This window comes from Mirounga angustirostris, unplaced genomic scaffold (assembly GCF_029215605.1).
Source record: "Mirounga angustirostris isolate CCGP_5_RB_7025 unplaced genomic scaffold, mMirAng1.0.hap1 SCAF_6, whole genome shotgun sequence".
NCBI lineage: Eukaryota > Metazoa > Chordata > Mammalia > Carnivora > Phocidae > Mirounga > Mirounga angustirostris.
Window position 1 is genome coordinate 44,961,846 of NW_026991714.1, and position 27,912 is coordinate 44,989,757.

Sequence of the window (27,912 nt, forward strand, 5' to 3'; positions counted from 1 at the left end):
GGGGCGCCTGGGGGGGTGCAGTCATTTAAGCGTCAGACTCTTGGTTTCAGCTCAGGTTGAGATCTCAGGGTCGTGAGATCGAGCCCCATGTCAGGCTCTGCACTCAGCATGGAGTCTGCTTAAGACTTTCTCTCCCTCTCCCTCTGCCCCTCCCTCTGCTCTCTCTCTAAAATAAACAAATAAATCTTAAAAAATACACCCTTAGACAAACCATGAGAGACTATGGACTCTGAGAAACAAACTGAGGGTTCTAGAGGGGAGGGGGGTAGGGGGATAGGTTAGCCTGGTGATGGGTATTAAAGAGGGCACGTACGGCATGGAGCACGGGGTGTTATATGCAAACAATGAATCATGGATCACTACATCAAAAACTAATGATGTAATGTATGGTGATTAACATAATAAAATAAGACCCTTAAATTTTACCTATGAGAATAAGAGAAAATTCCACTAAATGGTGGTATTTATTTATTTTTTTTTTTAAAGATTTTATTTATTTATTTGACAGAGAGAGAGACAGCACAAGCAGGAGGAACAACAGAGGGAGAAAAAGAAGCAGGCTCCCCACTGAGCAGAGAGCCTGACATGGGGCTTGATCCCAGGATCCGGGGATCATGACCTGAATCAAAGGCAGATGCTTAACCGACTGAGCTATCCAGGTGCCCCAAAAAGGTAGTATTTAAACTGGGTATGCAGGATGGCTAAATTTCCTCAAAGAGGAAATGGGCCATGGGAGTGCAGATAGGGATGGATAAGCATTTCAAAAAAGGGAAGAGATGTGCAAATGCATGAGATGCAAAGATGCATGAGAAAACATGCCAGGTCATAGAAGGGGTGCAGGTAAATACCAATTTGGCTTAACAAGAATGTTTCAGATGCTCCTTTCTACACAAAGAGGTCTTCTGCATACATATTAAATTTTGCAGTTCAACTTTAGGGCAGATTAACCCCAATCAAGTTCAATGGGAGATAATCTTAGGGAAAGTAACACTGCTAGACTTAAATCTTGAACAGTTTGAACCATGGGACCTTTCTTTTCTTTCCCCCATTTTCTCTGTCCACCTCTTTATCTGGTAGATATAAGTATAGGAGTAGCTCTGAAAACATCAGTCTACAGCTCTCAAGGCAATATAGGCCTACACTGTAAACTGAAAGCATGATAACATATGGGACCTTTAAAATGCTGATTCTTTTCCCCTTGAAAATACTACTGAGAACAGGAAATTGATTCTTAATTATAAACTGTTTCAATCTGAATCTAAATGTAACAGTACAGTGTCATTTGTTGGTGAGCACAGAGCTGGAATTTTTTTTAAGATATTATTAATTTATTTTATTATTTATTTGACAGAGAGAGACAGAGCGAGAGAGGAAACACAAGCAGGGGGAGTGGGAGAGGGAGAAGCAGGCTTCTCGCTGAGCTGGGAGCCCGATGCGGGGCTCGATCCCAGGACCCCGGGATCATGACCTGAGCCGAAGGCAGTCGCTTAACAACTGAGCCACCCAGGCGCCCCTGGGCTGGAATAATTCTTAAAATTTGGAAAGGTGGAACACATGAGAGACATATTAAAACTTCCATGGATAGCTCAACTTTTAGAAGTAGGACTGGTCTGACCTGAGGAAGCAATTATTTCCACTTGATAAATTTCTAATGTTTTACTTCTGAAGAAGAATGTGTAGTAAGACAGCTGAACATTTTTGCTAGCAGATAGGGCTATTGCAGATATTTCTGTATTAATGGCTGGGACTTCTCATCAGAATAAGAAAGCGAGAGTGGGAGTAGGGGCTTGTTCTGGGGCTTCTATTTTCTGTATCAACATGTGGGAAGAATTGTTCAATCAAAACTATGTGACTTTATAAAGGAAGTATGTATTTGTGGAATGAGATTTTTAAAGAGCAATCTGGAGGACATGTTACTGTTCAGATTTTAAGGATGCTAATTATTTGGGGTTACTTATATAATCCTACCTAGTACCCTTGATGGTACAGTATGGTTCATACATAGCTGGAAGACAAAAAAAAAAAAAAAAAAAGAGGTTGCATTCTTAGTGTTGTTCACTGTTTCTCAAGTGTAGCTGAGTGTAATTACCTGGGATGCTTGTTTACAATTTCAGATTCTGGTCCCCTGCCTTCAGAGGGTCTGATTCAATATTCTGGAGTAAGACTCAGGAATCTACACTTGTAACAAAAGCATCAGCATCAGCTGATGCAGAAAAGAAACACTGGGGCATGCAGTAAAGGCACAGGACAAATTAATGACAACACTCCAGACATCAACTTCTTAGGATATTTTCCTAAGTGAATAAGGTAACTGATTTAATAAAACTATTACTGAGTTTCTGTTATACTGATAATTTTGTAACATTGATTTTGTTAATGCAGTTGTACAGTTCTTGAAAGAGCTACATAAAAAGGGGAGTTTTTTAAAGACTTTTTGTCAAAAGATCACTCTGTAACACACAGTTCACTAACTTTAGAGACCAACAGAACTTTTAAAAATATATCATTTACATAAAGCCCTTTTACTGCACGGTCCTTAAAAGAATACTCTTCAGATAATACTTTTTGTACAGTAATCCCCCCTTTTCCACGGTTTCCCTTTCTGACGTTTCAGTTACCCGCAGTCAACCGTGGTCAGGAAGCAGATGACCCTCCGCCTCCTGACACAGCATCAGAAGGTCAATAGCAGCCTAACGCTAGGTCACACTGCCTATGTCGTCATTCCCCTCACTTCATCACATCATGTAGCACTTTACCATCTCATATCACCACAAGAAGGATGGGTATAGTACAATAAGGTATTTTAAAAAGGCCAGAGTCACATAAATCCCATTACAGTATATTGTTACAACTGTTCTATTATTAGTTATTGTTATTAGCCTTTTATTGTGCCTAATTTATAAATTAAGGTTTATCACAGGTATGTATGCATAGAAAAACATGGTATATACACAGAACAGTATACTATCCACAGTTTCAGGCATCTACTGGGGGGTCTTGGAATATATCCCCCAAGGATGGGGGATTGGGGGGCTACCTATAGTAGAATTTATCTTTTTCTCTTATTCTTTCTCTGTATGAGAAGCACATGCTTTACTACGACCTCGTAGTCCTAATCCCATGCACCCCTACACACATACAAGTTTTTAAAACAAGCTGATATTTTAAATACTTAACATTATATTCAATAAAAGTGATCAAAAGTAATACATGCCAAAACAACACTGTCTTTGTTAGACTGACTCTTACATGGCCTAGTGAATTCATCTATATTATATGGATATATAATTCATAGGATTTGTTATGACAGGAATCAATAAAGAATTATTATTGTGGGACAGCTGACTAGACATGAAAATAATCTAATTACATTAAGCCAGATATTATCATGGTATCCACTGAAACAAATTATATATATATATATATTTGCACATGCATGTGTGTGTATATATATACATGTACACATACATATATACATATATATATAATTTAAAGCTTATGAATACAAGATACTTACTACTATTAATAATGTAGCTTGGAATCATTTTACCTTTTAATATTGCTGCTGAAATTCCAATGGTAGCACAAAATAGGGGGGAGAAAAGCAAAGGCATTAAAGAGTTATATGGAATAATAATGTGCCTGTGTTTGATGTGCCTAAATGCATATATGTAGGAGAGAAGATCTGAGTTGAGAAAAAAGACTTAGGAAAAAAAAAAAAGGTCAGGAACACAGGAGGATTTAAGAAGATTAGAAATCCTTTCTTTTCTGTTCTATTTTTATCTATACATCCTTACATACATTCATCCTACTCACTTCATTGCTCTTAAATAGTGGACACGTGGAAGAATCTCAAAGAAGAATAAAGTAATACAAGAAGATAAAACACTGATTTGGCTAGTACTAGATTATCGCTAAACTTTTTTTTTTTACTATTTCACTTGGAAGTTACACTGAATTGAATCAGTTACCTCCCTAGCTGTCAAACAAACATCCCCAGGGATTCAAAAACCCTGCACAAATCCCATGACTTTAGCCATTTACAGGTAATGAGAGAAGTACAGTTCTCTCTCCAGATGCCTCCAGTGGATAAGGAGGACTGCTCCCATAAGCAGGATGGCAGTCTATGTCTGATGGGTCACTTTCCCTCACTTCTGCACTATCCCTAGGTGTCAAACTAAAAAAGAGTACTAGTAAGACCTTGCATTTATACAATAATTTGGGTTTCAAATAGCTTTCAAGTTACTAACAAACATTTTGGCCTAGCGAGGACTATATATTGTCATGAGTTAAGGCATGGCTACCCTGTTCTTCAGACATCAGCCAGTTGTAACTCTTGTAACTTATAAATCCCTATGTGATAAACTTACACCTCAGTGGATAGAACCTGCTAGATTTTTATTGCCTTCACCAAGACAGTGGTCATTTTATTATTGGTGGCCTGCTCAAACCCAACTATTATATTGTATACAATACCATTTGATACAATCTTTTTATTCTTTATAAAAGAAATATAAGATGTAGTATCAGTAGAACTGAATGGTGAACATTTGTGGATGTTTAAATGGACTCTTTTGATATATTAACTGTATTTTCATCACTGGGCAGAACCATAGCAAAAGTGACAAATGACATATAAAATGTAATTCTAAAAACATCCTAAGTCAGCAAACAAAGCAAAATAAATGTTTTAAAACGCCTATTTCCAAAAGAAAAATATTTTTTGAAACCATCTTCTATCTTACCAGTGAACCAAAAATAACTTCTTGTAACTCATTTTTGCTATCAAACTAGTAAAATTAATGCTAAGCTGTGTAAAAAAACACATGAGTTTTTACCCTTACCTCTATCTTTTGCTTTGTCAGAAAGGAGCACTTCCACCTCCTCATACTCCCGAATGGCATCCAGTATGATACTTCCTTCTTTACTGAATAAGAATAGCATGGGGATCTTGATGTCATCTGTGTCTTTTCCATCACCCGCCATCTGGAACAGAGGGGCAGTATCACTGCTGCTCCCCTCATTGTCATCTAGCCAGAAAATGAATACAGCAAACATAAAAACATCTGTCCATTAAAAAGATCTATAGACCAATCTTTATGATTTTTTCTCCCTGTTGGCTGCATTTACGTTATGCATCAAGAATCATAAAAATGAACATACTTTTAGAGCTCACTAATTCCACTTCTAGAAATTTATCCTGAGGGAAGAACTCAAAACAAGCAAAATGATCTATGCCTAAAGTAGTTTACTGGAGTGCTATTTATAATTGTGAATAACTGAACTATTATAAGTAAATTATAATTAACTACTTGATGCAACACACAGAAAAGCAGAATATTATTACACGAAAAAAGGAGAACACAAAATTCTGTGATTATGACTAAAAACTTCCATATGCTTATGAAAAAGCCTAGAAATAGAAACATTTAAAAACTTGGCTTCCAATGATAGAACTATGAATGAAATTTCATTGCTGTTTAAGATTTCCTTTAATGGCATTTACCAAACTATTAATTGATAGTTCTCCTTTCTCTACTGTTCACAAAGAAGAATGATGACCATGGTTTTTCCTAAGTTGAGGTAAACACTACTGTTCTTTTACACTGGTGAGGTAACTGCAGTAGGACCGCTAAATACCTTTTTACTGGCAGGGGCCGGTCACGCCCCCCTCTACCGCACACGCCAGATGAGAAGCCTGCCGGTCCCTTCTTGGAGAGCTTGCTCTGATAGGCCCTGCTGAGTGGAAAATACCATGTAGGACCCACCTCCTTAGCAATAACTGACTGGATAAAGCATGGCCACCTGGCTCTCAGTCTCTCTGGAGGCCCCGGAAGCGGCACACAGAAAGACTGAGTTTCAGTTAGCAGTGGGTAGTGATCTAGTGAGGTGACAGACTCAGGCCTGAGGCTGTAATTTTAGAATGACCTTTTTGGAACTAATGAGCAAAGAGGGAGCCAGCTGGTGAGAAGCTGGAGAACGAAGCAGAACTGCAAAGAGATGCAGAGAAGAGAGTCTAGGAAGACCCAGAGATAAGAGAGAGATGTAAACAACTCTACTAGCTATCATGGTTCCTGATGATTTTTTACTCAGCTGAATTTCTTACTCTTGCATTCAATTAAAATAATCCAGCTCCATGTAGTAAACAAACCTCCTTTCTTAAACCATCTTAAATCAATTATTGTCTCGGGCGCCTGGGTGGCTCAGTCGGTTAAGCGACTGCCTTCGGCTCAGGTCATGATCCTGGAGTCCGGGATCGAGTCCCGCATCGGGCTCCCTGCTCGGCGAGGAGCCTGCTTCTCCCTCTGATCCTCCCCCATCTCATGCTCTCTCTCTCTGTCTCATTCTCTCTCTCAAATAAATAAATAAAATCTTAAAAAAAAAAAAATCAATTATTGTCTCTTGCAGCCAAATGATTATTTCTAAGATAATTTTTACTTTTAGTACTTGCAATAAAAAAACAACTAAGGCCTAATTTGCTCATTTATATACAATGAAAACGAGCAAAACCAAACAAAATACTCCATCAGAAACAAAAAACATAGGGAAAGAAAAGAAGTTACAATACAAGAAAGTTTCCCTTTAAAAATGAAGTTTCCTGAGAGTAAGGACCATTGCCTCTTATTTGCTTACCCACTGAACTGAGTAGAGGATTCTGCTACTAATAGCTACTAAAGAAAACAAACTTGACTTCACAAACCTTGCAGAGTACAGAATACCATGAGAATTAGACTTATAGGGAAAATCTAAACTATTCCACATGTGTTCCAGCCTTTATATTTCATATTTTTTAATCTTGGTAAAGAGGTGTTCAAAATGATAGTGATGACAAGCTACTAAATTCTTCAATAAAAGAAATCTCAGTGTGGAAAATAACCAAGGATGGAGAGGTCATTTAAGTTGGGCAGCAGCAGCCTTCTTCTGTAATTGGCCAGGGAGTGGATATTTTAGGCTATGCAGTTCTTCTCCACTCTATTACTGTTGCTCGAAAGTAGGCATAGACAATATTAAACAAATTGGCATGGCTGTGTTCCAATAAAACTTATTTACAAAAACAGGCAGTGATGTGGACTTGGCCTATAGGCTGTAGTTTGCCAAGTGCTAATTTAAGTTATTAAGAAGAATTTCTCCTAATACTTACTTAACTAATGAAATCTATGCACTCAATAAATCAACACTGGAGTGCCCGTACAGGATAAGCAAAAAGGAAGAGTAAATAATTATTTTCACTGAAATAAATCCTACTATTTTAAATGCCTTAATTTTTATTTACCTTGAATTGAAAAAGGAAATCTATCCTAGTAAGAAAGAAAGAATTCAAAACAGATTTCCCCCGTGAGAGAAGCCATAACAATTTAACTTCATCATTAGGATGTGACCTCAGGTCTTATAGTTCTGAATATAAACTATATATTTAAAGCAAAGAAAAATTTGGGGCACCTGGGTGGCTCAGTCAGTTAAGTGTCTAACTCTTGATTTCGGCTCAGGTCATAATCTCAGGGTTGTGAGATCGAGCCCCACACGGGGCTCCCCACTCAGTGGGGGAGTCTGCTTGAGATTCTCTCTCTCTCTTCCTCTGCCTCTCCGCCCCTCCACCCCGCTCTTTCTCTCCAAAAATAAATACATACATCTTTAAAAAGAAAAGAAAAATTTATATTTTCCCTGGCAGTCATAGCCTGCTTGTTGTAAGTGACTGTCTACGAAAAATAAAACAGCAGAACACACTGGTTGAAATACAGAGGTCAAATGATTTGAGTTTGTAATCTGAGTGGAAAAAGACCTGAGGAAATACAAATTTGCCAGCAACTAGTGCTTACACCTATGATATGTAAATGATTATGCTAAGAAATTTTACATATATTATCTTCAAACCTTACAACCACCTAAAAGATATTTATTACCACTTTTACTAGAGCTCAAAAAATATTCTACTGAATAAACTGATAAACTAAAGCTGGGCCAGGGTTACACCATGATTTTATGGAACAGCCAGGAACTGCACCCCAATGTATTTGACTCCAAAGCCTGCATCTTTGTGGAGGAATGGGTATTTTTTTTTTTTAAGATTTTATTTATTTATTTGAGAGAGAGAATGAGATAGAGAGAGCATGAGAGTGGGGAGGGTCAGGGGGAGCAGCAGACTCCCCGCCGAGCAGGGAGCCCGATGCGGGACTCGATCCAGGGACTCCAGGACCATGACCTGAGCCGAAGGCAGTCGCCCAACCAACTGAGCCACCCAGGCGCCCGAGGAATGGGTATTTTTAACGGCTTCCCACTGGAGGTGGCAGGGTGTAATTCTTGCCCTTAGAGGGCTTTGGATCTGAAAGCACATTTTCTTATTCATGGTGTTGCGTGCTTTGGGGTGGTAACCCCACGTTCACACCTGTCCCCAAGTACTTTCTCTGGCATTAATATACAGAAACCCAAATCTAGACTTTCAAAAAAGATATACAACACACAGAAATTATTAAGAGAGTCACTGGATTACCCGTCCATTATGCTGTCTAGTGAAGTAAAAATAATATGATGAATTCTGCTAAAATTTTGACAAATACAAGGAAAATCCTAAAAATGGTCTCCTGCTAGTCAGCACAGTGACAGAGGATTACTCACCAATAACAATGCCACCAATGGCACCAGCATTCTGAACATTGCGTGCCTTTTCTGCAAACATGCACTGTCCTCTTTGTATCAGAGCGATTTTTCCCACCACTGCCTCGGGGTTAGTAAGCTCTGAACAACCATTGTACGGTTTACTGCTTGCAACAAATCCTCTTGTCTGTCAGAAATAAAAGTAACTTAAATATCCTTTTATCTTCTCAAATCACTATCTAGTCAATACAATTCACTATCTAGAGCTTTAAATAGACCTTACTTCTTTTCTAATGATAACATATCTAGTATATATTTAGCGTAAGTTTTTGTTTTGAACATTTCACATATCATAGTACCCAACCAACATTTTACTGTGCTCTGCAATTTATAAAGCATTTTTACATAAATTACTAAATCTCATCTTTATAATGACTAAGAAAAATAATACATATAATATCTCCATTTTACATATGGGGAAACTGAGACTCGGGTTACATAATTTGCTCAAAGACACAGTGTTTGTATGTGGTAAAGCTGGAATTTGTAGGCAGATTCACCTTGTACCCATACCCACACTTCAAACAGCTGGGAACCACTTTTAAACCATCACTTGTAGCCAGAAAAATTTTTGAAAGAGGGAAAAAATGGATTTAGTCTACATGAATCTGCAAACAGTTCTCTTCCCAGAAAAATTAAATCCACCAGAGAACAGATTTTAAAGATACCAATGTAAAGGTACTTTAATATCCCTCTCTCTCCGAGAAGGCAAACTCCACAAGGGCATGATCTGCACTCGCTTTATAAACATGATAGATAGCTAACATCTAAAATAGTGCCCAGAATATAGTAATACTAGGACTCCAAAAAGAGTTGCTGAATGGATGAGTCAATCTATAAACCTTTACACACAAAATAGGTCTCAATTAGGGGGAATGGAGTTCAAAGAGTATTGGCTTTAGATTATCAGCAGACTTGGGTCTGGTCCCAACACTGCAACCAATTAGATGAACTTGTGAACTGTTCAGCAATGTAGGTCTTTGTTTCCTACGTTAAAACTAAGGGGCTGGGCTAGCTTAGTGGTCTTCCAAGTTGGCTCGGTGGGACCGCAGTGTCACGCTCTCCACTGCTACCTGAGCCAGGGCACCTCTGCTTTTAGCTGTGTTCTTAGACCTTAAGGCTCCAAGCTGGACTTCTGTTCAACGAAGGCTCTAGTAGTTGTTAAAAAGTCCAAAAAACCATTTTTAGATAAATTAAAGATGCCAAATTAGAGAACAGACCAAGAATTGGACAGTATCTGAACAATATTTTAAGTAAAATTCTATAAGCATGTTGTATACATAAATTACGACTCAAAATTTTCAAGATATGCTTTAAACTTTAATCTACTTTAATCTGGGAGAATGAATATTTGGGTTTTAGTAGATTAAATATTTAGGTTTAATAAATTAAAACTACTAAATTAGACTAAGTAATTAGACAATACTTACACAATACTTTACATTCAATTCCAACAAGCATATTGTAAGTGTACACACCTCTTTATGTTTAGACAGATCTAGCCCAAACTGAGCTGGTCCAGCAGTCAACACTACCCTGCCAAAAAATGGGTGGGAAACAATTTGTACAGCTCGTGGAGGTAGCTGCTGTTCTTTTTGTTGCTGACTTGACAGTTCAATCATCTCCTGCATGAACCTCAACCCATCTTCAGCATCAATTGAACTAGCAGCCTAGGAAAAAAACATTAATTTTATCCTTTCGAAATGAAAACTTTCAACTTTTTGAAGTCTTAAATACTAATGCACTATAATCTACTCTAAAATTTCCTCTTTTGGTTTCAGTCCTTATCAAATACTTATGGCCTGATTTGTCCTAAAAATATTACTTCTGGAAATATTCTCTGAAAGTAAGATTTGTAATTTTTTCAATGTCTCTTTCACTGTTCTACAAACCACTTTCTCATATGAATTGAGAATTGGACTTCCACCAAATGCTGAAATGCTTACTTTGCTTGATTTTTCCACTGCTTCCCCTTTTAAGAAATAAACCTCATAATGACCCATACTTCCCTTCTTTGGACTTATGAACCAATAATCACACTAAATTCAAAATATATGTATCAGGCATCTATTAAGATCCCAGCACTTGACTAGGAACTGGGGAGAGTTTCACTTTAAGAAGTTTGTATCTAGAGGATACAGACATGTAAATTTACCTATGATAAAATTCTCAAGTGGGAAACTAGACTAGCAGCACAGACAAGGGAATGATAGATTCTGCCAGTGTGGATCTGAGAAATATTTAGAATGATATTTGAATTGAGTCTTCACAAAGGAAAAGCTGAAGAATGCCTGACTATAGTGGAAAAAAGGTGGATTCCTGACACTTAACAGGAAAAGTTAATTGGACTTGACAGGAGTTAGAGGATAAGAGAGAACAGAGGAGTTGGGAGACAAAGACAAGTTTAAGCCTATCTGGATATGTCCAGTTTTGGTGACTTAAGAGAGTGATGTTAGGTCTATTGAGATGGCAAACAAAAAGGAGAGATGGACTGAGGTGGGGGCAGGAAGAGATAATTAATTCAGGTTTGGACAGACTGACTGAGATGCAGACACATGTCATACATATGACAGGCAGATTAAAGCTGAATTTAAGAGTAAAGTTAGGAATCAGGGTTACTTATGTATATCTAAGAAATCACGTGTACAAAGACGACAGCTGAGCTTATAGAAAAGATGTGACTGCTGAAGAAGAATACAGAGAGAAAAGAGTACGATCCAGATTCCCCAGTAGTGCCTACGTTGAGTGGTTTTGCCAAAAAAGGAAAGTTCCAAAGGAATCCACAAAGCAATGAACAGAAAAGTAGGAAAGATGTATGTTGCTGGAATGCCCTGAAAGCCAAGAAAGGGGTATGTTTTAAAAAGGGGTCAGTCAACAGTTACAGGAAAATTCAATCAAATAAGGATTAAGAGGCCACTGGGTGGTAGTTATGTCATTGGTGGTGTAAGTGAAAGTAATGTCATTAGAGATGCCGCTCCCACTACTGCAAAGTGATAGTAAGTGAAACATAAGCAGGCAGAAGACTCTTTAAGAAAGGATGGATGTGACAATAGAGATGAGAAAGAAATCAAAAGGAAAACTAAGGTTGTGGGAAGGTTGAATTTGAGATTAAGGGATACCAGGTACGGTTCCACATTGAAATTCTTCAGCAAACTGTGTTTTCTCAAAATCAATGTACTACTAAGGTGAATAAGGTGAAAAATTAAGAGTCCTCCTGTTATGAAAGCTTTTAAAGCAAAAAGCAACAGAATTTTCTCAAAAAGGCATGTTCTTTTTCCTAGGCAGAGACAAACACTTGCAAATTTTAATTTCCACAATGAATAAAATACTTAGATTCAGTAACTTTTTGGAAACTAAAATACTGTAAACTACAGAGATATTAAAATGAATTACTAGCTTTTAAGATTTGCTCTAAATAGTGGAAAGACAAGGTGCTGAGAAACAGAAAAATCTGAACTTGAGCCCTACATCTGACTCTCTTAATTGAAGCAAATTACCCAACCTACTTGTGATTTGATTTATACTATGAAGGCGCTGAATTACATGGCTTTCAAGATACTTCCAAGTCCTAAAATTCTGATTCTCTAACTTTAAATCATATATTAAAAGTTCTTAGAAAGCCAAATGTCATTATCTTATGAAAGCTGATGAGACCAAAAAGGGCAGAGATGGTATCTAATTAGTACAGCAATGGCTTACTTGGATTGCATGTTGAACCAACTGGACTCTCCCATCTTTGAGGTGAATCAAACTCACCCCCATCTTCTTCAAGATTTCTAAATGTTCAGGGTTAGTGGCCATGAAATCTCTGGCTCTCAGAGGGGGTTTAGCTCCACTCCTGAAACTCTCCTCTCTGCTAAAAGTAATTATAGGCAAGGCTTAAAAAACTACAAATCAGAACTGGGGAAAAACCTAAGACAAAAATAATTTTAGATACTCGCAAAATTGCTAGTTTTAGAACTAGTGAAACTGGAAAAACTGGAAACAGCTGTTTTCCCATATATAACTTATGTTATATAGCTCTCAAATATATTTTACAGTTACCAAAACATGTATATTATCTACAAGTCTATATTAGTAGACAGCCTTATAACTATCTGAAAGTACAGAACAGGTTGGCTTAGGGATTTGTTATTATTGATTTCTTCCTTGAAAAACAGGGTTTTCTCCCAATATTTTAAAAGCAAAACAGTACTTCTATCTGTGAATAATAACACTCACTTAAAAGAAATTTTTTAAAATTTCTTATTGATGGCCTTTCTAATGTAAGTGTTTGGGAAAAAATGAACTCATTAAGCCAAAAAATAAGTATTTCATCAAAAAATAAAATAAAATAAAAAACTATATTTTCACTACAAAGAAACTATAGATTAAAGGAAAAATATTTTCTACATATACAATACTTTCTACATATACATGTGGAAGTACTTGATGAAACTATTCTGTGTAAAAATGAACTACAGAAGTTAAAGACTATTATATGCCACCCACTGACTATTAATACTTAGTTCATTAAAATAATCACCATAATAAATTTCCATAATAAAAGTTTCCATAATAAAATTTCCATAGTAATAAAGACATTACTGCAGAATAAACTTTGTCATCTAACCTTACCAATGAATAATTTTTAATTAGTGATAACTACATACTTCAATATGTTTTTGGTCTAAGTGAACGTCTTCTTGGCTGTTATATGTTCCTTACACTCTCTGTCATTTACTAACAATTAACTTTGTTATTAACAAATACAAAATAATACATCTTACACTCTGATGATGCCTCTAGGACAGCTCTTATCCACCACATTTTTCAAGGGTTCACGAATGCTCTGAGCATACAATGGGTCATTAGGGAATAGAATCTGAGTGTTTGGACAAGTCCAATCAAAATTACTGTCATCCAGTTCTGTATATTCTGAGGTCTACAATATAAAACAATGTTACATAAGTAAAAATAATTATTTTACTTAACATTACAGCTTATTCAAATGAAACATTAAGTGAAATCTAAGTGTATATAGGATAAAAATATAATAAAACAAAACAAGAATACAATAAGTATTAAGTGTATACAGGATAAAGCTATAATAAAAGAAAACAAAATAAAATATCAAATGTACTTTTCCTCTTACCATACACATATTTATTGAATTCTATTCATGTATTACTTTTCACTTGGAAAAATAAACACATAAAAGAGAATAAGACATTTAATTAAAAAACATAACCTACTGTATTCTTCTTAGAGATGCTTTGATTTGTAGTAGAGAGCCAAAGAGGTAACAGATGAGCTTCTGTTGTAAAGATGTAATCTTCTATGTCAAAAATAATGTCTTCTTTATCCGCAAATAACAGGTAAAGATACTTAAACATCTCAGCCAAGAAGAAAGAATCCATTCTAAAATAAAAGGTCACAAATAAATCTACAAACATAAAAATATCCCATGACAACGATCTGAAACAGACAGAGAGTCAAGGTCAATAAACATGTCTATACCAATTTAGATGTCCAAAGTACTATAGAATCTATCTATTCCCCAGTGGTAGTAGTCTTGACTCCAAGCATATTCCAAGGGAATGAAAAAGACCAGAGGGGCTGCCTACCACATAGGTATACTAAATCTCGTCAATAGTACCGACAAGATTTTCCTGTTGGCCTTCCAATGAAGGAGAGTTTTCCATTTCTTCTACAGAAAACCAACAGCAGGGAGGTAATGCAGATAAACTTTACTACTGAGAGTCATACAAGAATTCAATTAATATTAAACTGGATAAAGTAACATAATTTTGATGGAGTTCATTATGTAGCATTTAAGTGATAAACAGGAAGGCTTTTTTAAAGGTAAAGTAAATCACTTACAAAAAATTACATGAAAAAAGTACAACACAAAATCACAGGGACTATGATTATAACTTTGTAAATATTTAAATACCTGTCAAGAAGGGAATACAGAAGAAACAAGGGATAAAAACATACGTGACTTTATAAATTATTTAATGTTATAATGTTTTAATAAACATTTTAAAGAAAAGCTTTAATAAAATTAAAAGTGGCAAAAAAAGAGCACAGTTGTTAGATGGAGTTATGGTAACATGGAATTTATTACATTTACTACCTCCCAAAGCATCCTAGGTTTTGGCAGTAATACCTTGTTATTTACTGGACAGACTACATAGTTTCACACCTCCAGCCAAGCACAAGTCCTGGCACACAGTAGGCACTCAATAAACATTTACTAAATCAAAAGCAAGTTTTAACAGTATTACTAAAGAATGAACTAGAGACGCAATGGAACATAGAGGTAAAGAAACGGGCTTTGGAAATAGAGAAGACTTTCCACTGACTAGCTGTTTAATCATGAGGATATTATATAAGGACTGTAAGCTTCAGTTTATTCTTCTGGAAAGGACATAATAATAATACATGCCTAACACTGGGGTAAATAAAGACTAAATGAGATACTACAGATCCATTATTTAGCATAGCACCTGGCATAGGTAGGAGCTCAAAAACAGAGCTATCATTATTTTTACTATACATCAATGATGTTTTGGAACTTCCAACAACTCACCTGTAATGTTTCAAAAGTTTTTTAAACATTTTGTTTGTTAATCTTTTCAGAATAGATAAAACACTTCCTGTCAACCTGCAATATATTTATGATAATTTAACTTTTTCTGGGGGATAGATATTATCATGAGCAAATGCTAGCTTGAGAACTGTAGACTGATGAGCAGGGTGTTGATTTTTGGCGAATTCTAGAACTTATTATGAAACAGATGATTTGCAAACACTTAGAATAGAGAAATGGTAAGATCACTACAGTTTGAGTTGGGTAAAGCTAGCAAACTGGGTATCATATCATATAATCTAATTTGTATTAAAAAACCATAAGCATATTATACACAAATGCAAACACATATACAATAAAACTGTCTAGAAGACTGTTTATCAAATTGCCAACAGTGGTTATCTTAGGGTGCGCAAGTAGGGAAGTGTCTTACGAAAGATTTTCATGTTCTTTTTGCCATTTATATTCTTTCAGTGATCATTAAGGAACATACAAATATTTCCATTTTGAAAATTGTGTGTGTGTATGCTAGTGAGCCAGCAGACAGCACTGATAGGTCTGTAAGGGAATAAGCAACCAGACACAAAAAGCTTGTAACATGAAAGCCCTCAAGTGTCACACCATAAGGTACACTAGTCATGGTCCTAACCAGAGTTCTTCCCCAACAATTTAGATGGAAATTTTTTTAGGTATTCCTATCTAAACTGCAGGTCAGGGGCGCCTGGGTGGCTCAGTCATTAAGCGTCTGCCTTCAGCTCAGGTCATGATCCCAGGGTCCTGGGATCAAGCCCCGCACTGGGCTCCCTGCTCAGCGGGAAGCCTGCTTCTCCCTCTCCCACTCCCCCTGCTTGTATCCCCTCTCTCGCTGTGTCTCTGTCTGTCAAATAAATAAAATCTTTAAAAAAAAAATAAACTGCAGATCACTGAAAACAATTTAGGTAGTACGTCAGATGACTGGGATGAGATTCAAACTCTCTTTTAGGTCTAGAAACACATAGGCACACACACAAAACCCAACAAAATCAAATTTTGCTGAGCTAAGGATAAAGTTCTAAGTTTACACTAAAAAAAAAAAAAAACAAAAAAAGAAATCATTGCTCAAAAGCAGGATGGAGAATACCCATTTGTCAGCAGGCCACAATTAAGTAACTGAAGTCAACTGGCCACAAGTTCACTGTGAGTTGAATGTAATAAAGCTGCTAAAAAATTTAAAGCACATCTAGTAACACAGAATGATGAAGATTAGTAGTTCTCAACCTTTTGCTGGGCCAAATGCAGGAGATACAATGCTGCCAGGAGAAACAGTGAGTTGATGAAGCAGTGATCCTCAATTGGATAGAGGGTGTAAACCCACCAGCCGCTCAGAAAATTAGCAACCTCACAACTGTTCTTGAACAGTGATGTTTTGCCAGGCACATCTTGAGTATGGTTAATTCTGGACATGATATTTTAAGAGATACTCTATATATTGGAATATAATCAGATTGGGGCAAAGGCAGTGGTAAACAGTCTAGAAACAATGTCACATAAGGAATATTTGATAGGGAAAAATAGAAGAATGCTAAACTTAGAAAACTGGAACTCTCTAAATAGAGTAACTCATGCCTTCCTCTGTAATTCCTCAACCTGTTACTTTTTTTTTTACTACAGCACAAATTACATAGTTGTAATTATTTCTTTACACACCTATCTTCTTCACTAACTACAAGTCAAGGGAGGGCAGGAACAGGTTCTAATTTCCCTTTCCATCCCCATACCTAAGTGCAGTGCCTGGCATACAGTAGGTGCTTAATTATTGTTCCTTGCATGAGTTGCCAGAATAGCGTTGTATTCAAGAACCAATGTGCCTTGATAAGAATTCTGTTAACCTTACTAATTGTGTGACCTTAGGTAAGTTCCCCAACCTTTCTGTGCCTTGGCTTCTTCATGTATACGATGAAGATTAAAATAGAGATTACACTTCAGAGGGTTGTTAAGATCAAATGAATTAAACAAAGCAGAGGCTTACCTAGAAGAGTGTCCAGAATGTAAGAGGTAGTCAATAAATGTTAAAAATAAATACACAGCCTATCTGCTTTCACTTGTTGCTGGTATCTGCATGCCTACTTCCAAAAACCTATCCATTTCTCATCAGCTATGATCAGGGAAGTAGGTCTCAAGTCTCATTAACTATTATCTAAATACTCTCAAGTGAAGGACTAAGGGACAACTCTGAGTAGATGATGAGAGCTGTGTCTCACCTGCCTCTAGTCCCTCTGCCTGAAATTCCTTTCACTACTTTTTTCTCATCCTTGCTCATCCTTTAAGATACAGAAGCCTCCAGAAACCTTCCAGGGACTGTCATATCTTAATCTTTAATATGTTTCATGGCACATATACAATGTTGTAACACCTATTTACCTGCCTATTCTCAGTGATTCAAAGATGGAAAAGACATGTCTTCTATCCTTAATCCTCAAAACCTAGTATAACACTGGCACATAAAATACCTCATAAACACCTGTGGAATGAATATTTGGCAACCAAATAAACAAACGTTAGTGTTCATTAGAGATGAGTTCCTAGGTTCTGGATGGTTAAAATACTCAGATAAGTAATCCTAGAATAACTGTAATGTTAGTGAATATCACAGTAACCTAAGTTTGCTTTTTATAGCTTGAGTATTTCATGCCATCCCCATCAATCCAGTATCTGATGAAAGAGAAATTACCAATGGTCTTTCTTCCCCAGCCTTCCAAATCAGCAACAGAGTAAGAATACACACATTAACCAAGATATGCTTTGAGGAATTCTTGACTCAACACAAATCATAATCCAGATCATCCATCATTGTCGCCACAATTTCTAACATTGTACATAATATAAAAACTATTAACACAGAACCCCCTCCCCCGTTCCTAATACTAATACCAAGGTTCTGATATTTAACATTCATTTATTCATCTACTTAAAAATCATTTGAGCACCTACTATATGCCAGGCACTATGATAAAAATACAAACTGTTCAAACAATTTTAAATGAGCCTATTCAAGAGTTTAAAAAATAAACACAATGAACGTTTTGCATCTTCAAGAACCTTTTGTAAAAGCATTAAGCTTATCTGAATTCTAACTAAGAGTTGTATTTTGTGTTGTTTCCGAGTTACCCTGAGGAAAGGGGATGTTAGGAATTGTTTTACCTGTCCTCATGACTTCCAGTACGAACATCCTTCATGGCAGCAAATCCGCAAGGCACTCTAGCATATTTATTTAAATTTTCAATAAGTGTTTTCCCTACTTCAAGGTAGTAAGGATCTCCTGTAGCCTATTAAAAAGGAGAATATATGTATACATATATAGCTTATATATTACCATATACCCACTCATTTATCAGCTATTTATTGAGTACCTACTAGGTGCTTAGGCATTGTATCAGGCACTGGAGCACGTTACACAGAACTTAGCTCTGAAAATAAGCCAGGGATCTGCTTTATGGAATTTCTTAAACACACAACTGGAAAGCTGTCCAACTATGTACCTCAGCCCTTTGATAAAATTTTTAATACCCAGAAAGGTAACAGACATGCTTTAGAAAGCAGCTCTAGAATATAACACTTCTTTTTTTAGAAATGTTTATGTAAATATTTTGAAAAGATACAAACTTAGATGTCAATTCTTATCTCTTTCAATAATTATGGATGAATGAAAACTGTAACATATCCAACCATTATAACATTAAACAAAGACTTTGAAAACCCAATTACTATTATAAGGTGGTGAGATATCCAACAGAGAATGGGGACTAAACAGCAAAAAGAGAGGTAAAATAGCTTACTTTATACAAGAAGTAGGTACTTTCTGCAAATTCTGGTCTTAAAGGATGTTGAGCCCAATGTACCCTGAAATCTGTGGTGAATGCCTAGACAAAACAACATATAAATAGGTATAGAGATGTGATTTAAAAAATAAACAAGTGGTTCTAGAGTATATAGTAGTTAGATAGTAAGTTAGATCATAAAAAAGTTAAAAATTAAAATACTGGTAACAATTTTCTTCTATAAAATGAAAATTTTCATTGCTTAAAATCACAATTCATTTTTGTTAAGGTGCTATTTTTACCAATTAAATGTGATTATTTTTGTAAAAGATCATTTTGGCTATTAGGAAGCTTAGAGAAAACTATGAAACTCAGTAATGCCACTAGATGGGTCTTTGTGTTTTCTTCTTTTTCCTTATCTCCATTTTCTCCTCTTAATTATTAAGTCCCTCGTTCTCATATTTCTATTTTAGCATTTTAGCATATGCTTTCTTTTATAACACCCTCAAATCCTCTGCACAGTGAGACAAGGCATTATTTAAAAATAAAACTAGTTTCACTTGAAATAATTCACTAACAGAGCCAACTGGTTTAAAAAAAAAAAAATTAAAATAAAACCCAAAACCTTTATGGGAACCAAATAAAACTTCATCTGTGATAAGATGTATTTAGTTGAACCTCGGTTTATTCTGAGTGAATATGAACTTTCTATAATGCACAGTCCTACTTACCTGAAGTCTAATAAAACTATACTTTCTAAAACAAACACTTTAGGAAGCGATCTAAATTGGTGGAATGTTTAGGTATCTCACAGAGTGTAGTGAATAAGCAGGGACAGAACACATACATTAATTTGGAAATTTTTAATGGTACATTTCTGGAAAGCCAAAATGTGTGCTGTTAAGATTTTGCCATATCTAGCCAGCAAGAATATTTATTACTAATATATAAAAACTAGGCAGTCTATGTGATCAGGAAGAGTGTATGTTCAATGTATATCATTTTCATAAAATAATCTTTAGAAAATAAAGAGTAAAAAAGTCTCTCTAGCTGGTGGGTATACATAAAAGTTAGAATGAAACAATATGTATGTAATGGCATAGATTAGAAAAGGCTGAGAAATACTAATTTGGGATTTTTTTTTTTTTTTACATAAAAGGTCAGCATTACTTTAGACTTTTCTTAATACATGAGAAAAAGGAAAAACATATGCAGTAGTGTATACACCAAAAGCAAATTAATTAAACTATTTAACCAGGAAAAAAACAAATAAAAAAGAATAAACCGGGGCGCCTGGGTGGCTCAGTCGGTTAAGTGTCTGCCTTTGGCTTAGGTCATGATCCCAGGGTTCTGGGATCGAGCCCCACATCGGGGTCCCTGCTCAAGTGGGAAGCCTGCTTCTCCCTCCTAAACTCCTCCTGCTTGTGTTCCTGCTCTCGCTATCTCTCTCTCTGTCAAATAAATAAATAAAATCTTAAAAAAAAAAAAAAAGAATAAACCAATCCTGAAGATAACATTTGCTGTCTTTAAATCAGCAACTTATAGTATATGTAAATTAGAATTCCAAAGATGATTTGCTTACCTCTGGTAGGAAATTATGTTTTTTAATCACCTGATATAACATTTCATGAGTTTCAATAGCAGGTCTAATATCTCCCTTTAAGACCTAAAATTCAACAATAACAACAAAATTACCTAATAAAATATGAGTTGATTTTATCTAGAGTCATTATATAAACAGAAAAATGTACATTAATAAATTTTAAAATGTGACTCCATTTTGATAATTCAATTTTAGAGATCACATACGCACTTAATTGTTCTACGTTAATATTAAAAAAGTACAGGTTTTTTTGGTTTTTTTACCTGCAAACCTGGAAAAAAGGCAAGCAAAGCATCCATCCACGTTCGAGCATTCAGCATTGGCTTGTGGATATGCACATCAAGTAGAAGAGGTGGCTGGCTAATGTACCTCATGATGGCATCGTAGTGCTAGAAGATCACAATATATGTTCATGAAAGTAGATGAAAAAAGATGTATTATTCTAAAAACTGTAATTAAGTCGCACTGTGAAGAAAGTAAACCTGAATTTATATATAAATTTACTATTAGTTAACTATGTAAATATTTAAATTATTCTATATGGAAATCTTTCTAAAATATATTATATATAGTCCCCTGTGTTAATTCTGATGCAGAATATTAAAGACTATAATTAATATAGGATCTTCTGAGGGGAGATCCTGTTGCTGTCTTGTGGGACTGGCCCATGGTTGTGGCCAAAGGATGCTCTTATGCCCTCTTGAAATATAGTTACAGGCTTCTGTATTATAGAATTAGTTGCGTTTTCTCCTGTGTATAGGAAGTTTGGTCCCTTCTCAGCTAATGTAATACTCTAGTGCTCACTACTCAAATTCATGCATCTAATCATTGTTACCACTCTTATAGTCTGCTACATCTGTCTTTTATGTTCTTAAAAACTCTTTTTCCCCTTCTTTTATCTTCTTCTAGATATTTCCCAGGTTTGACAACAGGTTGAGCTGTTAGTCAATCCATGATAATGAGCCAACAACAACAAAAAAAACCTGTCCTCGTTCACCTCAAGAAAATCTTGTTATAATCTAATAAACAATATGTGATCATGTTTTTTAAAGTATTCAAATGGCAACTTATTAGGTCTCTTATTGGTTTTTTCCTAACTCACCTGTTCTTTAATAACTTATTATCTGTTAGACGTTAAGGCACTGTTCTAACACTTCACATGCACTAGCTTATTTAATCCTTCCAATAACTCTATGAATAATACTAGTATTCCCATTTTGTGGATAAGGAACAGAGTCAAATAGTGTAAAGTTACTTGCCCAAAGTCACAAAACCAGTGGTACACCAGGATTTAAACCCAAGCAGGACAACTCCCATACTTTAGCCACTATACCATATTGTCTCACAGTAATGTGGGTGTACTGATAGATGCACAAAGAAATTATAAATGATTTCAAAAAGAATACAGTGATATAGCTGATGAGTTTGCTGTACTGATTTCAATTTGCTTCAATTACAAAGGCAATCCAATCAGGTTCAATAATCCTCCCCCTTCCCCCCTAAAAATATGCCTGCGGTTCTGACCCAGACTTAAAAGAGGTATAGATCTGCTTTTGAAATGAATACTCACTAGTTTCTCTAAATCTCCAAAGCCCTGCATGCTTGGTGTGATCAAGGACTAGTCCAAACTTCCAAGATTTCAACAAGAATTGGAATCCAAAGGAGAAAGACAACTAGTAATTTATTATAATAAATTCTCTTCCTTGTATAAAAGATTAGGTAAACTCAAATCTACCTATTTTATGACTTACTGGCAGAACTTAAAAATTTCTGATAAGAGATGAAAATAAAACTACTTTGTAAACTAATTTTTGGAATGTATGTAGCTTTGTCCTATCCCTGTCCAACATCATCAGGGAATACTGACAAAAAACCATTTTTTTAACATTGTAACATTTTTAACATTTTAAAAAGATTATTTCTCAGACTGTCACTCAGATAATTCAATTTCTATCAAAATCTGGCACTCAAATAAAATTGGCTCTAAAGTTAATATAAAATTAGATCAACTTACTGTATTAAATCTTTCCAGAAAACTGTCATCTCCAAGCAAGACATAGGCTTTCAATAGATATTCATAATATGAATCAATCCCTGCTCCAACTCCACTATCTATGGAAAAAATACATATAAATGTGATTCTTTATTAAACAAGTCTTAAAAACTCTTGACAGAGCACAAGTGAGGATATTAGTACACTAAGAATAAAACATTAGTCTAAACATGGAATTGTTTAAAGTAAAAATTCAACATTTATAGAAATATTAACTCTAATATATGAATAACAATGGTTCCTTGCTGATGTTTGTATATTTACAAAAGAAGAATCGTACTTGCAAAATTGGTTATGTAAGTCTTATTTAAAAGTAGGAGATACTAGTTTTAAGAAGTTTTTCAAAGCTCATTTTCTCAGTGAGGAACTCCAAAAAGGAAACATTAGAGAGGACTATTATGCATTTTTTTAAACATTTAGATCCTTAATCAGTAAGACATCAATCTTTAAAGTTAGAGTAGATATGAAATCAAGACTGCTGCTGTTTGGAGATGCCAATTTTAATTGCTGCAACTAACATGGTTGTTGGCTTCTTCCTCCAAGATCATCACTGAAGACCAAAGAAAGAAACTAAGAAAACTGTAAGAAACCTGGCAGCACAGGCAGGGCAGGTTGGGGAGAGGGTGGCTTTGGCCTGGAGTGGAAGGCAGCCAGACACGGTTAGGAAAGAATCAAATAGGAGGGAAACTCCTAGAGCTTTGCTCTTGCTTCTCCCCAACCACTATCTTAAGACACATCTCCTCCTACACTTGCTACAACTCAGGTCTGTGTTCCAGGTCTCCTCAGGAGTAAAATCAGGGCAGCACTAAAATCCTGCATAAGGAATTGAATAAAAAAGGTGGGACCTAATTTTAGACATTCTTACCCCATAATTCCCGAGGTTGGTGAGTTTACAATTTAAATTATAATTACAATTACAATCTGAGAAATCCCTATACCCAGGGAACATTCAGCATCAATTAAATCAGGATCTCCTGGGGCCCAAGCATTGTTATTTTTAAAAAAATTTGTTAGAATTCATCCCTAAGATCACTGGGGATGATAGGGATTGGAATCTGACCTTCCCACAGAGTAGGTGAAAAAGGAACATAAACTTATAGGCCAAAAAACATGTAAGCAGCACGACTTTCTAAAAATAAAAAGAATGTGCTGGAATAAGAATTTATCAGAACAGGGCGCCTGGGTGGCTCAGTTGGTTAAGCGACTGTCTTCAGCTCAGGTCATGATCCTGGAGTCCCGGGATTGAGTCCCACATCGGCTCCGTGCTCAGCGGGGAGTCTGTTTCTCCCTCTGACCCTCCCCCCTCTCGTGCTCTCTCTCTCATTCTCTCTCAAATAAATAAAATCTTTAAAAAAAAAAAAAAAGAATTTATCAGAAGAAGAAATAATAGAACAGGCACACTTATTTTAAATTATTTAATTTTTTTTTAAAGATTTTATTTATTTATTTGACAGAGAGAGACACACAGAGAGAGAGGGAACACAAGCAGGGGGAGTGGGAGAGGGAGAAGCAGGCTTCCCACTGAGCAGGGAGCCCAATGCAGGGCTCAATCCCAGGACCCTGGGACCATGACCTGAGCCAAAGGCAGACGCTTAACGACTGAGCCAACTCAGGCGCCCCTTAAATTATTTAATTTTAAAATTAGCCTTATAGACATACTAAAGATAGGGAAGATATTAACAATATAAAATAAGAAGAAAAAAAATGTTTAAGTAAGCTCTACACCCTACATGGGGATGGAACTCATGCTCTACCAATTGAGCCAGCCAGGCACCCCACGAAGAAAAATTTTTAACCAGGCAGAAATACATGGAATAAAAAATATAACAGGTAACAAAACAGATGGGATATATAGCAGAAAGGATACAACTGAGGAACAGATCAGCAAACTGGAAGATCACATGTAGCAATCTTCCAGAAGAAAAAAACGCAGAAAAAAAAAAAAATATATATATATATACAGATAAGATATATGGAGGACAGAAACAGAAGTGATTAGGTAACAGGAACTACAAAAAGAAAGATTATAAAAATGAAAAGAATATCTAAATAAATAAGACCAGTTTTCAGCAATTAAAAACAGATTTTAAATAGAAAGGACCTACAGAATATCATAAGGAGAGCTAAAGAAATTTCTACACCAAAAATTAGTGACATTTTTAGAAATTTCTCTTTGCTTTTGATATTCTTAGTCTTCCAAAGAGGAAGAGTAGATCACACACATAAGAGCATAAAAATCAGAATAATATCAGATTTTTTAATACAGTGTTAGACAATAGAACTGTATTTTCAAAGACTTGAAGGAAAAGAACTTGATAATGATAACAGAAAATGATATACAGCCAAACTGTCACTCAAATATGAAAGCATAATAAAACTGTTAGGCATAAAAGGCCTCCAGAAACTATTAAAAGCTACTGAAACCAGGGATAAATACTTAAGTAAGAAGGGAGACAAATCGGCCTTTCTTTTTCCGCCGTCTTGGAGTCTGAGGAGGCCTGCTGGGAACAGGACTCCTATAACGCCAAATAATGTCTGGAAGGCTGTGGTCCAAGGCCATTTTTGCTGGCTATAAGCGGGGTCTCCGGAACCAGAGGGAGCACACAGCTCTTCTTAAAATCGAAGGTGTTTATGCTCGAGATGAAACGGAATTCTATCTAGGCAAGAGATGTGCTTATGTGTCCAAAGCAAAGAACAACACAGTGACTCCTGGTGGCAAACCAAACAAAACCAGAGTAATCTGGGGAAAAGTAACTCGTGCTCATGGAAACAGTGGCATGGTTCGTGCCAAGTTCCGAAGCAACCTTCCTGCTAAAGCCATGGCCACAGAATCCGTGTGATGCTGTACCCCTCAAGGATTTAAATTTAATGAAAAGTAAATAAAGGTGTAGATTTGAAAAAAAAAAAAAAAAGAAGGGAGACAAATCTAACAGATGTTGTGAGCAATATACACGGTACAAGTGACCAAATACTTTGACAGCTTGTTACCTTTTTTTTTTTTTTAAAGATTTTATTTATTTGACAGAGAGAGACACAGCGAGTGAGAGAGAGAACACAAGCAGGGGAAGTGGGAGAGGGAGAAGCAGGCTCCCCGCTGAGCAGGGAGCCTGATGTGCAGCTCGATCCCAGGACCCTGGGATCATGACCTGAGCCAAAGGCAGACGCTTAACGACCGAGCCACCCAGGCGCCCCGACAACTTGTTACCTTTAAAGAAAGAGAAAGGAGGGCTGCACTATGCCCAAAAGAAAAAAGAACATATTCATAGTGAATAAGAACTAAATAACTATATAATATTAACAAAACGGAGGGTGGAGTTTGGGGCTGAGGGAGACAGAAAGGAGAACATGCTAAAGTTCATGTCTTACTAGGAGGTAAATATAGGTTTCATTTAATAACAAAAGGATTAAAAAGAAAACCGGAAAGGTGGAACACACTGAAATTACAATTAAGATAGTATAAGTCCAAATATATAAAAAACAGAAGTAAATGTAAATGGACTGAAATCACCAATTAAAAGACAAAGACTGACAAATTGGCTTTTTAAAAAAAATCTATAAATTTTATAAGCGTTACACTTAGAGCATGAGCACCTGCAAAGACTGAAAGTAAAAGGACAGAAAAAAAGTTATCAGGCAATTAAGCAAAATAAAGCTGATGTAGCTGTATTACTATTAGATTAAATAGACTGTATGACAAAGAACATTAGAGATAATCACCACATAATGATGAAATATTTTAAATCATTTGTATGTTTAAAACAAAACATACAAAAATATTTCTCTCAACTAAGGAGAGAGCTATTTTAAATGAATGCACCCAGTAAAATAGACTAATGCACCCAAAAATATATATAAAGCAAAACAGAACTACAGGGAGATATTAATAAGTCCACTATCACTATCAGAAATTTTATCTACCTTTCTTAATTCTTGGTAGGTCAAGCAAACAGAAAATTAGCAAAGATCTGAACAACGTTAACTGAGCAAACCGACATACATAGAAATCTCTACCCAACAGGAGAAAATATACACTTCTTAAAGCACATGCAAAATGTTCACAAAAACCAGCTATGTTTGAGGCTCCTGGGTGGCTCAGTTGGTTAGGCATCTGACTCTTGGTTTTGGCTCTGGTCATGATCTCAGGGTCCTGAGATCGAGCCCTGCATTGGGCTCCTAGCCACACTAGGCATGGAGCCTGCTTAAGATTGTCTCTCTCCTTTTCCCTCTCCTTTTGCCCCTCCCCCAATCCCATGCCAATGCACGCGTGCGCGCGCTCTCTCTCCGGGGAAAGGAAAAAAAAAAAAAACTGGCCACGTTTTAGGCCAAAAAGAAAACATCAATAAATTTTAATGGATAATTATCACATAAATCGTAAGTATCATATAGGTATCAATAGTATTCATTAAAAGTACAACTAACTGAATAGAAAATGGACAAAATACAAGAACATCAATACCAAAAAAAGGGAAACCTATATGACCAATAAATACCAAGAAGTGTTCAACATCATCAGTGATCCAAAGAAATACAAATCAAACTACAATGGGAAATCATTTATATACCTATTTCATTGGCAAAACCTTTTGAGTCTGATAATACTCAATGGAGAGGATGTTGATCCAGGGGATCTCATATTTTGCTAGTAGAAGTATAAAGTGGAGAAACAACTTTGGAAAACAGTTTTGAAAACAATTTTGACATTATCTCCTGAAGCTGAACATTAATTTATCCTATGATCTAAAAATTCCACTCCTCCATACATAGCCAAGAAAAACTCTTACACATGTACAACAGGAGAAACATACAAATATTCATGGCACTACTATTCACAATAGTAAAATCCAGGAAACAATTTAAATGCCCAGATTGTGGTTCATTCATCCAATAAAATATTATACAGCAGTCCAAAAAAAAAAAAAACCTACCCCTTTATGCAAAAATATGCATGAATCTTAGCAATACATTGAGAAAAAAGTCTCAAAAGTATGCATGATGTGATATGATTTTATAAGGTTTAAAACAAGACAAAAATACACTTTTTAAGAATACATAGAGATGCAATAAAACTTTATTAAAAGCAAATGATCAGTAGAAGATAAGAATGCTGACTATTTCAGAGAAGGCAGAGGCATGGGACTGCAGAGGTAGAGTGTCAAGGATCATATGCAGAAGTGTATGTTGTCAAGTAATGGTCCATTTGTGGGTCCTTATTACATTATTAAAAATGAGAGAC

The 27,912-nt window shown here is 35.9% G+C and overlaps 2 protein-coding genes across 5 annotated transcripts in view; one reads left to right on the plus strand and one right to left on the minus strand.

Moving 5' to 3' along the window:
* The window catches only part of EDEM3 (ER degradation enhancing alpha-mannosidase like protein 3), a 70,062-nt gene that overhangs the window by 7,069 nt on the left and 35,081 nt on the right, over positions 1-27,912 (minus strand). For 3 of the 4 annotated variants that reach the window (XR_008506282.2, XM_045877321.2, XM_045877324.3), the window contains exons 9-19: positions 22,641-22,738; positions 20,890-21,015; positions 20,606-20,689; positions 19,042-19,125; positions 18,407-18,531; positions 13,887-14,052; positions 13,422-13,576; positions 12,352-12,508; positions 10,131-10,322; positions 8,614-8,779; positions 4,845-5,030 (exon numbers count right to left, since the gene is read on the minus strand). Coding sequence is in view for 3 of the 4 variants with exons in the window: in XM_045877321.2 (XP_045733277.1) it covers positions 4,845-5,030; positions 8,614-8,779; positions 10,131-10,322; positions 12,352-12,508; positions 13,422-13,576; positions 13,887-14,052; positions 18,407-18,531; positions 19,042-19,125; positions 20,606-20,689; positions 20,890-21,015; positions 22,641-22,738 (1,539 nt within the window). In the remaining variant the exon portion in view is untranslated. The remainder of the gene's footprint in view (positions 1-4,844; positions 5,031-8,613; positions 8,780-10,130; positions 10,323-12,351; positions 12,509-13,421; positions 13,577-13,886; positions 14,053-18,406; positions 18,532-19,041; positions 19,126-20,605; positions 20,690-20,889; positions 21,016-22,640; positions 22,739-27,912) is intronic. The other variant, XM_045877323.2, reaches the window with a different exon arrangement.
* On the plus strand, positions 25,147-25,584 carry LOC123846173 (large ribosomal subunit protein eL33-like). Its single transcript, XM_045877329.3, has one exon. The coding sequence runs from the start codon at positions 25,211-25,213 to the stop codon at positions 25,517-25,519; it is 309 nt and encodes a 102-aa protein (XP_045733285.1). The 5' UTR covers positions 25,147-25,210; the 3' UTR covers positions 25,520-25,584.